The sequence below is a fragment of the Tachypleus tridentatus genome, chromosome 3 (assembly GCF_004210375.1).
Source record: "Tachypleus tridentatus isolate NWPU-2018 chromosome 3, ASM421037v1, whole genome shotgun sequence".
Classification (NCBI taxonomy): Eukaryota; Metazoa; Arthropoda; class Merostomata; order Xiphosura; family Limulidae; genus Tachypleus; species Tachypleus tridentatus.
Genome location: NC_134827.1, coordinates 11,656,369 through 11,670,789, shown reverse-complemented (window position 1 = coordinate 11,670,789; position 14,421 = coordinate 11,656,369). Strand labels below are relative to the sequence as shown.

The 14,421-nt window shown below is 32.4% G+C and overlaps 1 protein-coding gene across 4 annotated transcripts in view; it reads left to right on the top strand.

Annotated features, from left to right (window-relative positions):
- The first annotated feature begins 246 nt into the window (after window positions 1-246).
- The window catches only part of LOC143246357 (folliculin-interacting protein 2-like), an 83,401-nt gene continuing 69,226 nt past the window's right edge, over window positions 247-14,421 (top strand). The window contains exon 1 of one of the 4 annotated variants that reach the window (XM_076492931.1): window positions 247-435. In XM_076492931.1, coding sequence (XP_076349046.1) covers window positions 353-435 — 83 coding nt within the window. In that variant the 5' untranslated portion in view covers window positions 247-352. Of the gene's footprint in view, window positions 436-9,285; window positions 9,502-12,464; window positions 12,595-14,421 lie in introns of those variants that run through there. The other 3 variants (XM_076492932.1, XM_076492933.1, XM_076492934.1) reach the window with 3 other exon arrangements.

The window sequence follows — 14,421 nt, the reverse complement described above, 5'->3', positions numbered from 1 at the left end:
AAATGTATCTCCTAATTTCCTGAAAATAAACACTGCAAAGAAATTATTATTTTAATATTAAAGATTACACAATAGGACATATTCTGTGCATTTAAAAAGTGAAACGTGTATGCACAATTTTAGTGATATAGAAAAAAATTCCAAAAATATGATCTGAACTTAAATAAAGTGGTTTTTAAAATTAATTTTGCATATATAATATTGTATCTCTTTAAAAGTTGCTGCTCGAAATGTTGTCTCTGATGGTTGAGCGGGTTTCTTAGCCAATCGTGTTACTGATATATTTCAAAAATCCGCTATATTGAAGCCGGTGTCATTGTCACATGATAACAATAGTTATAGATAATAGAACATGGCGCCTTTATTATTACGGTTGTTCAGAAATCGCAAACAAAAAAGTAAATATCATTATGGATTGAGCCCTGTGTCAGATAGGTAAGAGTTAAAGAATATTTATTTCGTAAGAAGTCTGTAAGGAAAAAGTTTTTGGCAGAATTTCTTCACGTCTTTTATTAGTATTGGTATTACAGTAATGGTAGAGCAAATAGGAATTTAAGTTGTATCTACAGAAATGTAGAATATAAGTCTAAATAGGTTATAATTTCATTCTATATGTAACTGGTTAGGCCAGGTTTGAAGTGTTGTGTTCAATCGTAGGCTCCTTATCTTAAGAAAGTCATTGAATTGTTGGAAAGGATTCAGAGGAGGGTTATTAAAATGGTACCTGGAATAGAAGAGTTATCGATATAATAATTTCAGAGACCTCACTTTTTTATCTCGGGAAAAATCAGTAGAAATAATTTTAGTCAGTATAAAGTAATAACTAATTAAATAGTACTGTAGTACTACTACTTCTGAGTTCCAGAAGTATTATAGTACTAACTAGGTAACTTATATTAACAGGCCCTTCACGAGACAGTGGGGGGAGAATTTTGTTGAAAAAACGAAACTTATTTTTTCTTAATTTGAAAAGAAAATATTTGGATACTTTTATTTGTAAAAAAAAAGGCATGTCCTTTTAGCAATGGGAGTGCAAAAAGTGATATTTATGGCTTAGCACAAGAAGCATTGAAATCTCCAAATAACACAGGTATTCAGGAATCGTGTATCTCGGAATGGCTGATATGGGTATTAACACTTTTATCGATAAGGATAGGACAACGTTTCGGCCTTCCTAGACCATCTTAATCTGAAGATGACCTAGGAAGGTCAAAACGTTGTTCTCTCCTCGTCAATAAGTGTTAATACCCATATCAGCCATTCTGAGATACATTTTTATTGTAAGTGGTTTTTCGTCATCAGATATTCAGGAATCAATTAGAACTACATTGGTAGATATTTTGTAGCAAGAGTATTTTGGTTGTAAAGTTGTAGCTGCTTTCAAAGTGTTCCTGTGTGCTCATCCAACTGCTGACTATTGTGATGCCTCGACCTCACCTACTAAATTGATGGTGATGTTGTTTTTAGCTTAGTTGAAAGCTACACATAAAAAGGTGATAGCAGAAGCTTAAAAGGTTGGTGGTTGCATAATTAATAATGCTGAGAATGTGGCATTATTGATATGTACTGAATTTACTCCCAGCAGGTAGACACCAGTACCAGCTAGTATTAAGACTGGAAGGTGCCATATTTCACTTACAAAATTATCAATTAACAAATGAAAACTTGTCTCAAAAAGATGTGTTCAAAATCCTACCCTCTTTTGGAATTTTGGAACTGAACTTATTTTTAATATTCAACAAATTGTTGTGTAAAGATACCCCTTGACTCCTGAGAGATGTATTACTACTATTATTATTATTATTAGTGTGACATTTTAAGTACTGTGTAAATCTTAATTCTAATTAGAGTTTATGAAAGATAATATGATAATATCATATTATTGTTATAAAAGTAAACTTTTAAAGGTTATTTTTATTGGTATATGCCTTTATATGCCTACTTTATCACTTTATCACTTCTTTAAAAACATGTTTTCAGTCAGAATATGAGTTTAAGACACTGATTGTGACTGTTGCTTGGCACTTCTTTAATGTTTAATGTTTTTTATACTTAATTTATTATGTGGCAATGAACTTGTTAAATTAACACATTAGGTTCATCAAAGTGGGATTGATTTATCTTGTTACTAATCAAATAGGTTGCAAAGAGAATATTTAGAAAGTTTTTTGCAATTAAGCAAGGAGGTAAAGTGATTATAATTTAAAGCTGTTTGGATACATATAAACTGGGTGACATTCACATAATTTTAAGTAAAATGCATTCAGAGAATTAGTACAGTGTCCTACAAAGACAGACATTGCCCTCTGGTGTTAGACTTATTGGCCAAGGTTTGATTTGTATGCATTCAGTGGGGTTAACAATTTTGTATTTTAATATACAGATGCACAGAGTATAAACCATTAGTTTAATCATTCCCACCTCTGTCTTTTTCTTTACTGTGTTTACTATTTGTAACTGTAAAATTCCCTTGTCATATAATTTCATTTTATAGGTCATTGGTTTGTGTTTGGTCTTTGGCTCCTTACCCTAAGTAGGACATTGAATTTTTGGAAAGTGTTCAAAAGTGTGTCAGTATAACAATATCTGGGTTGGATAGATTGTTATATGAAAACAGGTTGAGATAAGAAATTGTTTTCTAGAACAGTTAGATTGAGGTATTAAAGACTGTTAAAGGAATTCATGGTGTTGATGGATCTTTTTTTTTTTTAATACCTTATGATAATGATGAAACTTTGTAGAATGGATGGCAACTGCCTGTTGTGGAGACATAAGTGTAGAGGACAATGTTTTGAAAGTCTTCTGCCTTTCGTCTTCAAATCAGTGTGTTTATTTTATTTTAGACATGACAGTAATTTTGGTTTTAAAGACCTTAGGGGACCCCTAAGGCAAACCAGGGGCACTCAGAAACTTTTGTTTCTCTTCAGCCCCGTGCATGATTGAGGGTTCAAGACCTCTCGATGAGCAAACTGGATCTTTGGGTAATTTCTAGAGCATGTTTTGAGATTAGTTGGTTATGGTCGTGTAGGAGACAAACGAAGTCGGAGGAGAAAGGGAGGGGCGGTACATAAAGTGGAGGAGTGTAGAAGGATAAAGGAGAAGTTAGGGATAGGAAGACATACCTCTTTTCAGGGCCTGGGTATAGGCATATCCATAATTTTGCTGTGGGGGGAAACGGGAGTGTCCCGAGAAAACCCACTTTCACGGTCAGGGCGCAAATCAGTGTGTGAAGGTGCTGATGGTCTTTTATAGTGTCCTGGTATATTGTGGAGAGTGTGTTATGATTGGTTGGATTATCTCTGATTGAAGGAGAGATTTCCTGTAGATTCAACCAATGGCAGCCACAGGTTACTCACCTCTAATCTGGAATCTCTGTTAAGTGAAGGTTTAATAGTGTTAATATAAAATGATTCTTTGATTTTTCTTGTCTTCCAGAATTTGTCTATGTCGATGATTCTAGTTTTCTCCTAGTTTATTGTGTCCAGTTGATGTGGCATGCTTTGCAATGGCTGAATTTTGTGTTTTCATGAGTCTTGTACTATCTTTATGTTCTTTTGTTTTTGTTACGAGTCTTCTTCGCGTTTCTCCAATGTATGTATTGTTACAAGAACACAGAATTTCATAGATGACGTTTTTGAGATTCTCTTTGGTAGGTCGCTGTTTGTTTTTAACCAGAATGGACCTTAAGGTATTGTAGATTTCCACTGGACTTCTATGTTGAAATTTTTGGCCATGCATTTGAGTTTTTTGCTGAAACATTGTAGGTATGGCAGGTAAATTGTGGTAGTGGTGGTAATTTTCTGATCTTTTCTTTCTGTCATGGTCTTTTCAAGGAGTGTTTGATGAAGGAGGAGGTGTAACCATTCTGTTTAAAACTCTATGATCTTTTGGTGTCCTGCTTCGATGGATGTCTTATTGTAAATTTTTTCTGCTCTCTTGTTTAGGCATTGGATTATACCACATTTTATTGAGGTTGGATGATAGGACTGGAAGTGTAGGTCCATGTGGAGGGTTTTTTGTATACAGTTGTGGTTATTTGTCTTGCTTGTTTGCTGATGAGTATGTCAAGAAATGATACTGTTTTGTTCCTCTATTTCCATAGTGAAATGGATTCTTTTGTCTACAAAATTGAGATGTTCCAAGAAGACTGGTAAGTTTTCGTGACTGTTGTTCTCTACACTTGTGTCTCCACAACAGGCAGTTACCATCCATTCTATGAAGTTTCATCATGAATACTCTGCCTAAACAATCTATCAAAGAATACCTTATGATAATGGTTGAACAAGAGCTTATAAGTATACAAATTTTGGCATAGTAAGAATCATCTTCAGATAAGACAGTTTCATGTGTCTAACAGGGTAATTGACTTTTGGAATAGGGTGCCTTTAGATGTATTGGATGCAGTACATTTTAAGGGAAGGCTCTATCATATTTAGTTGATAAGGGCTGGCTGTAACTTTAAAGTATTTTAGTTCGATGAATAGGATAATCTGAATGGATCAACAGGGCTTTCCTTAGATAAAAGTGAATTATATGATGATAAATAATTGTGGGTGATTTTTGGAAAAGAGTGCAATAGCAAGAAAATGTTACAACTGGATTGAGATTTTATACAAGTTAGAAGGGATGTTGAAAAGAATGATTACGATTAATTGTTAAGATTTTTATACAGTATTCTTATCTATTTTTATTTGGACAGCTTTTACTTGTAGAATTTCAGACTGAAAATTCTAATAACTAAAATAGCTATTAGAGGCAGCTGTTCTAAGATTTAACAGTATGAATAAATTGATACTATTATGATGGATGTAACAGATGACTGAAAAATGAACTAAGGTCATTCAAGTGATTGGAATTAAAATTCAACTTGTTCATGCCCTTGTATTGATGAGTTGTATTTTATATATATATCAAATATTATTATAAAACTAATAATGTTGATAAAAGTATTTCTGCCATTTAAAATTAGATTGACTTCAGGTAAAGGTAACTTGCATAAGTTTTAACTTGTTTTTTGTAAAGTAGGTTGACAAGTTATTTAAAACATATTTAGTTCTGTAAAAATTAAAGCAGTGCTAGAGTATAGTGCTATGTATAAATATTTATTCTGTTATTTCTTACTTTTCTTTATTAGTTGATGGTAGTAATATGTGTAAAAGTGTGCATTGCATAAATTGTAACCATAAAGATTCCTCTCTCTCTTTTCCCCTGATATTACATAAATTGTAAATCACATGCACACAAATTGCAGATATCATTGGTTTGAGAATATTAGCCAGAATTAGTCAGTTAAGAACCTTTCTTCCTTTTACTTTTGTTTACTTTGTCCAAATCCCAGGCCTTGCATGGCCAGGTGGGTTAAGGTGTTCGACTCATAATCTGAGGGTTGCTGGTTCGAATTCCTGTTGCACCAAATATGCTTTCCTTTCAGCTGTAGGGGAGCTATAATGTGATGATCAATCCCACTATTAATTGGTAAAAGAGTAGCCCAAGAGTTGGTGGTGGGTGGTGTTGACTAGCTGCCTTCCCTCTAGTCTTACACTGCTAAATTAGGGATGTCTAGTGCAGATAGCCCTTGTATAGCTTTGTGTGAAATTCAAGAAACAAAAACAATCAAATACAAATCCTTACATTATTTCAGCTGACTCAAGTACTGAGTTATCATAAATATTGTTTATACATTCTTTTGCTTATTGCACTAATCTTTACTAAAGGAGATACTGTGATATATGTGTATTATATTTACAATATTAACAATACTAGTTATATCAATCTGGAAAGCCTGATGATTATTTGTTGAAGTTTATATTTATTGTTCTGTACATTGGTACAGCTTTGTGTTAAAAGAAGTTTTATATAGTCTAAGGATATGTTAAGAAATATGCCTTCCTTGTGTGGCTTTGTGTTCCCATTTCAGTACTGATGAATTTTATAAGCAAATACTGTACTTTAGTGGAAAAATGATAAATTGTCAGGAAATATTGCAGTAACTATGATGATTAATGTATATTTTATAATTTTTGAAGAAACAAGATCTTATTACACATGTACAGTCATAAATAAATGAAGCCAATAAACTGAAAGTTATAATCAGGTTTATATGCAGATATAAATGAAATGGTGATTGGAACATGCAATTTAATTTTATTATGCACCTTTTTCTCTGTTATTACATTTCTAATAATGTATATTCATTCATAATTGTGACAAACAATGTTGTTAATATTGTTGTAATGTTCTTTTGTGGTGGGCTATTTTAAATTGTAAGGTGAAAATAATTAAATGTCAAGTTGTCCACTTGAGACAAAATTAGTTTATTTCCTTTTTTAAACATTTCCACTAGACTAAATCACTATTAAACTGTTTTAAATTGTCCAAGGTGTGGTTACAAATGATGTGCCTCTCTAACAAAAACACTAAGACTAACATAAAGTTAATCTGCTAATGAAAGTAGTATAGTAATTTTTTATCTCTAACTGGATATTTCACAGATTATAATTTTGTAATCTTTGTTTTGGAGGTTTTGGGATTAAGTGAACTTAACATCACTTTAAATCATTAAAAGTCAACAGATCCTTCTCGCTAACAAATAAGTCATAACAATAAAAATTTACAGATTTTAACAATATTGTATTCTTATTGCTATAGTGTATCTATCAGTATACAAAACTAATTTTGAATTGAAAGGTAAACTCGTTTCTCTGTTTGTTGATGCAGGGTAGCTCAGAGTTTAGAGTCACAGTTATAATTAACTGTAAATTTAGTTAGATCTAAACAGATGGAATTTTAAGCATTATTTAGAGACAGTGTGCTGTGTTTCTTGAAAGAAGTAAAATTAAATTTAGGTCTTTTCAGAAATTTTCTAGAAGAGTAACATTTTACTGCTTGCAATATGTGTAAACAAGTAAGATGTATATATTAGATAGTGTTATTAGATATGTATGTATTAAAAGTGTTATAAATTGAAGTGGATTGTGTGAATGTAAAGCTCATCAGTTATTGCTTTGTATTAAGTGATTTTATCATTGTGGTAATACTTGATTTTCATTTAAGTTAGTGTGCAGTTATGGTATAGTATCTTAACAGAAAACCAACAGTGATAGTAGGTATGTATTTCTTTTTCCTTATCCTTTGTCAAAAAGACTTGTTAATTTGAGTACATGTGGTTGTTTTAAGCTGGTATTGTTCTCTGGTGGCTCAGTAATAAGCATGAGGAATTACGATGCTGAAAGTTAAGATGTGATCCCTGAAGACAGCCCATTGTGCAGCCATATGTTTAATTACAAATAAATAAAACTGAAATCATAGTTTCAAACTTTGAAGTCAGATAATTAAACAAAACTACCAAGTGTATGACTAAAATTTGCTCAAAATTAAACTGTGTTCTGTGATGTGACAGACATGTTCCTTCATTAACTGGTAAAACTCAATGCAAGTGCTGTTATAGTACATGTGCTCCAGTTGGGACCTGGACCTGTTAAAATATGATTCTTAGATATAGGCGAATATTTGAAATGCCAGTTATATATATATATTTTTTTTTAACTCACCTTAAAAAAATATCCTGACTGTGTCTTACATGTTAGTTTTTATGCGGTTTAAAATGTATTAGTTTCTGCATTATTTTCTAAATGGTTTTATTTTCCATAAAGGGAATTCAGATTTTCTGTTATTCCGTGTGTATGTCCTTCTTCTGCCCGGCATGGCCAAGCGTACGACTCGTAATCTGAGGGTCGCGGTTTCGCATCCTCTTCACACCAAACATGCTTGCCCTTTCAGCTGTGGGGGCATTATAATGTGATGGTCAATCCCACTATTCGTTGGTAAAAGAGTAGCCCAAGAGTTGGCGGTGGGTGGTGATGACTAGCTGCCTTCCCTCTAGTCTTACACTGTTAAAGTAGGGACGGCTAGTACAGATAGCCTTTGAGTAGCTTTGTGGGAAATTCAAAAAAACAAACAATGTCCTTGTTCATGGAAAGGGTCATTCTCCATTACCTCTCTTTTTTCATTACTTCAGGTCTTCCCTCCTCTGCACAATATGTCTAGGCGACAATCAAGGTCGCCTACTACTTAGATTTCCTCTGTCTCTGACAAGCAGGCTTATTAAATCTATTTCTTTTTTAAACCTACCTAATAATTTATTGTGTGCAAGATTCGAAATTAATGCAGTCACCAAAATTTGTACATGGTGAAGCCTCAAACCAAATAAAACATGTTTATTTATTTTTAACATTTCTCCAAATAAAGGAGTATTCACAACAAACGACCAACATTATTGCGGCTAACTTCATATCTACTACTACTACTGTTTATAATCATCACTATTAACATTTCTTTTGTCTCATTTTAGAGGTCGCATTTCTTTATGAAGGAAAATACTGTATCATGTGTGCAGAATCTCGAAGCTACGTAGGTTAGCCGAAATGTACATTGATCGAGATTTGGATGTGAGCGGTCGCAGAATTGACATGATTTGTTTTCGATCCGCGAATAAATTTTGTGCTTGGATCTCATAAATAAGAGATCTCTGTATCAGTGATACTAAACGTAAAATAGTATTTCTAAGACATATTTCTGGGCTGCTTATGTTTGGAATTAGGATACTTTAGTTGTTTTGTTACAATTAATGATAGCTATGGTTAAGGCTAAAGGCTATCACAGCTATAAACAAACAATAAGGCTGAGATATAGCATAAGGCAAGTAATAATAAGAGTAATTATATGTGTAATTAGTAGACATTAGCTAGCTTGAAAAACGACGCGCGTGAACTGTTCTCTACTTATTCATTTAACCCTCATCTTTTCATATACAGAACGCTACTAATGTTTGGAACTGTTTTGAAGGTGAGACGAAAACGTCGATGCCTTTTCTCATACAATAATAGTTCTTATCTACATGAAAAATATTGCAATTAAGTGTTACTTTATTTCAAATAAAGACAAACAATTTCAGATTTTTTTTATTTTATCCGACGTTTCGGCTTACACCTTTTTCAAGGGTCTGTGAACTTTATAATATAAACATATTGTTTGTTATTTCAGTTTTGCAAAATTTGGATGTGACAAGCATCCTAATAAAGAATTATAGATAATGTGATTTTGGGGATATCTTAGTTTTTGCATTATTGCTTAACGTTTGATAACATAGAAGCGTTACATTAGCTAGCTATTGGCTAAAGAGCAATAATACACATGACTGGGCTTCATGTGAGAGAAAGGAAGTGGCACGTGATAGCGCGTGGTTAGATTTACGTCTATGGTGTGTTTGATAATAAAATTACTGGAAGAGGAAATATCTGACAGAATCCACGATATAAGCCTACAGTTTCGAAGTTTTGTATTGTCAGTGACATGTCTTCAATTACATTCGCCATAGAAATGCAGTACAGTTTGCTATATTTTTTAAAAAAATGTTTTTGGATTACTACCATCACGTAATGACATCTATAATTATTTTAGACTGAAAGTTGGAAGATCACCAGAATTTTACCAATATAAAATGTAAGTCTATTGGTATTAAACAATATAATTTACACTGTAGGGACATAAAGGAATATTCAAGGATGAAGTTATGCTCCCCCCCCCCCAACAAAAAGTTAAAAAACACTTCAGTTTTTTCTTTCTTTTTACTGTACAGGTGCTTTTTTAAGAAAGAATATATATTAAAAAAGGACCGTTTTTTCTCATCGATTTTTTTCTTTGGAAGAGAAGATGTGTATACTGTGAAATAAACCTCTGCTTGCCAGCGAATGATGTTTGCACGTTGTAATTTAATGGGATAACTTTTTTTTTCAATCCAAAATACAGTAGTAGGTGAAATAAGGGAAAACTTAAATGTATAAGAATTGTACATTTACGTTTCCCTACTACATTAAATACTTTAACAATTTAAATTGGCAAATTTGTCTTTTATTTATGTCTTTATCGTTTTCCGTTAGATTCGGACAATTTGCAACTAGTGTACAATTGCAAATCAAGGAATTTTGTAATGATATGATAAATATTTTACTACAAATTATAAATTGATTTTATCTGTATCGTTGTTTATTCTTTCTGCATTTTTCTCTATTTAGGGGTATGAATAAGCAGTTATAAATGTTTTTTTATTGATGAACAGAGAAGTATGTACGATCTTGAAGTTTATTTTTATGCATATGGACCTTGGATTTAAGAAATTCAACGATGGGAATGCATCGATAATTAATTTTCCATGATGTATATAATTTCAACGTGCTTTAAAATAATTTCTTGCAATATATCCGTTAGTTATTAGGTTTAATGAGAAATTGGTTAATTGATGTAACCGCAATATGTTGATTTATTTGAAAGTAACGTATGCTAATATGCAAAGATTAATGTAAAAGTTTAGACCTGAATTATAGATGTGAAACGTTCTATTGGGAAACTATTCAAATAGCATCAGTTTTATACCAACAATTTATTTTTTCTCTAATTATTTGTATTCTAGCAAAATGTTTTACACATAATTTCAGGCTTTTTTAACCTTTGATATTTTTTCTCGTAGAAACTGTAGTTTTAATTTGTTTTGTGTTGCAATACGAAGTCAGTACATATATAATTTGACTAATATATTAATTTGATGAATGTTTAGGTGATATTTTACGTTAATTAAAAATGTCAGATAAAAGTTTGAGAACAATTGTATTTAATGATCGCTTTTAAACATGTACTTCAGTTGCGAGCATCGTTCTGTTATCGATTTATGTATAATCAGTGATGTCGAGAAAACCCACTTGTAGAGAAATATATATGCAAAAACGGCTCGTTTTGGGTTGTGAACCTGCCGATGACCGAAGAAGTTCGAAACGTTGTTCGCTCTTCCATGTAAAATATTTTCTCAACCCAAACGAGCCGTTTTTGCATATATATTTCGATTTATGTATAGTATTTTATACTTAAAATCTACCCTTTCAATTCAAGTAGGAAGCCTTGGTTTTTTCCAGGTCAGAGTAGTAGAAAAAATTTCAAAATTAGACTCATTTCATTACGATTTCAAAAGTATATTTATAACTTCATATCGCACTGTAACCTGTTTACTGCGTCCTGCTAAAACTAAGCCCCCCAGCGGTTTTAAAAACAAACTTTACTAGATTTAGATATTTGATTGGGCAATCCATGCCAGCCCGAACGTGAAGTAAATTTATTCTGTGTAGAGGTTGTGATATTTTTAAATAATTTCATTTTACGCTATCAAGGGTTTTTGATATTTCTGTTATCAGAAAACTGTTGCTGGAGTGTAGAAAGAAATACTCAGCAAAACACGACAAAACATGGTTAATAGAAGACAACATAACGAAGTGATGATAAATGAAGGTGTAGTCATTGTGTCGTATTTAAAATTATGCTCTAAGTTAAAAACTATTAAAGCTCTCAACATGATGGGAGGGCGAGCGGTAAGTCTTAGGTTATACAGTGCTAAAATCAAGGACACGATTCCTCTCGGGGGACAGCAAATAGCCCGTTGTGGCTTTGCTGTAAGAAAAGGCATTCAACAGAATGGACACAAACGTAGAAAACGTAGAAATATCAGGGAAACTGTTGATAAGCAGAACAGGGAAAGTAATTATCAGGAAAATAACTTAAATGTCATTATGTCACGCCGTGATTCATTGTTAGTACCGAATGCTTTGATTATAATATTTTAATAACTGGAAATGACACTTTTCTCCTGGAAAGACGAAAGTTGACCTTTTTTTGTGACCAAATGTTGGCAATAATTAATGTGTTAGATCTGAAGTCTTACGTGATTATTTCATTTTCGTTAGTTCAAAGCTTAAAAAATTATTGCATGGGTTCAAACATTTGTTTTTATTAGTGTTATGTCATTGCTAGTTTCTAACAGACGTGATACTTCTATTACAAACGGGGAGTGGGAATGTGTTTAAACTCTAGTTTTGATTTAGGTATCAGTAACTTTGTTTTAAGTCTGTAAAACAAATATGTAAAATATACATGAAAGAATTAAGATATTTATTTATTAATAGGATACATTGTGTTAAAGTTGTAACAGTGTTAAATTCTAAGGTAATTAATCGTAATTGTTCTTAGGTGAAAGGCGTGACCATAATTTTATCGAAAAGAAAACGAAAAACAGCGACGTTCTTCGTTGTTTGTGTTTAACCTAGATTATCAAACTTAAATGTTTTGTGTATGTTGATTTAATAATATTCTTTGGTACTAGTTGGCCTGCTTTGGATATCTTGGTAAAACAAATTTCAACGCATATATGGAGTGTGAATCAGAAATTTATTTTTGAATTGTAATTTGGAAATGTTGACCACTACTTCCTAACCCAACCGGAAGACCGAGCGTGGAGCTGTGGTTTGTGCGCTCCGTCCGAAGTTTGGAGTCGTGGGTGCGCGAAGTAGCGTGACAGCTGAATCCTAGTATTCGGTTAGTCAAGGGTTGGCTTTGTGCACTGCTGACAAGCTACCCTCTCCTTTATGTATCATTTCAAAATTAGGGACGGCTATTCGCAGATAGCCCTTTGTGTAGCTGTGCGCGTGAGTAAGTTTTAGCAGGTATACAACATTTTGTAGTAGATGATGTTTCGAAAATACGACTTATAATCAAGTACGTTTTATAATAAGAAACCCATTTGAAGTAGTTTTCTAAAGACGGCTGGTATGGGTATTAAAACTTTAATTCAAATAAAGTATAGAACACCGTTTCGACTTTTTTAGGTCATCTTCAGGTTAACAAAGAGGGTTTGCAACTGAAGCTTATTAACCTGAAGATGACCTAAGAAGGCCATTGTTCTGCACTTTATTTTAATCAAAGTTTTAATACCCATGCTAGCCGTATATTTCAGTTAACTGTATCAATTACGTTTGAGAAGAGCCACTATTGAAATATTGAAAGTCCATGGGATACTTTCACATTAAATTGTCTGAGTTTATGGCACAAATGCTAATAACATTATTCATTCAGAGTAATTTTGTTTAAAGTTCACATACCTGTGCGGTTTCATTCATACGTAACATTATATAAGCCATCGAACAACCAGTAATTTGATCACGGATGATAAAAATTAGCATGAGTTGCATTGGTTCTCGTTACTCAGTGCCTTGAGGCATTTAATAGTGTGTGTTATTGCTTGGGAAAGTTTTACGAGAGTTGTAAGTGCCCATGAGCAAACGCTATCACATGACGTACAAGTATGTTAAAAACTGATAATTTGCTTATGTGATGAGTGATATTTTGTATGACGAAATGCAAACGTTGTCATATGAGTGTGATTGTTGTAGTGTTTAACCTTTGTTTCACATGATTAAAATTTGAAGAAAATTTTAAATTGACCTCAGAAGTTTTTGAAAGTAAACAGGCATAATTAAAATAGAATATAAGGTTTAATTTTGGCCTAGGGCATATATTATTTCTTTTAAAGGGGGCCAAAGAACACCTGGAGGGGGTTGCCCTCTTTTAACCACCCCCATCTAATATACAGTAGTGTTGTCTGTCAGTCAGTAGACGCTAAAGTGACATCACATAAGGGATGCTTAAGTTTCAGTTTATACTGTTGTAAGGTAAATAAAATGTATACCTGCTGTGAATCACAAAAATAATTATTTTTTACCCCAAATTTTGGTTTTATTTAAACTTGAAACACAACATTGTTTGCAGGGTCCTCAAAAAATGTGGCTACAATTGGCTGATATTTCATATTAACATAAACATGTAATGGTAACGAAGATAAAAGCAGTGTTTCATGACAAAACCACATAAGTGCTTGTGAGTGAGCAACTCATACAGAATTTGATATTTGTTTTATAAAATAGTTATAAGCAAGTATTATTCAGTTATTATGATACATATTTAGAAACAAACTAATTAATACTTTTAATAAGTTAAGTTGTACTCAGGAATTTATTGTAGAAATATAACTGTTATTACGTCCGTTTTTCTTGTGTAGTTTGTAATAAGTTTATTTTCTATATTTGTTACAATTTTCAGTTTTAAGTATGTAACAGAATATTATTAGTATTTGATAGAGTTTTTTAACATTTTAGATTAAATAATTTTCATTTTCATTTTGTGATTATTTTACCTTCTTGTTCAAGCAGTTATTGTTATAGTGATTCAATTTAATAACAAGCATCCCAATAGCTCAGCAGTAAGTCTGAAGACATATAACACTAAAAATCAAGTTATGATGCATGTTGTGGTAGGTTCAATACTCACCCCACTGTGTAACTTTGTGCTTAACAAACAAAATGTTTAATTACAAACAAGTTCTCCATCTTTTGGTGCAAAATTTAATTAAAATTGTTTTATTTTATTGATTTTACTGTTGTTTTTTATAGTTGTAAGAATTAACTATGACTTTGAGCAAATGTCTGGCATACATGAATAGATGGATGTCATCTGGACTTGGAAAATGTAGATTGAGTTGGTGTGGTA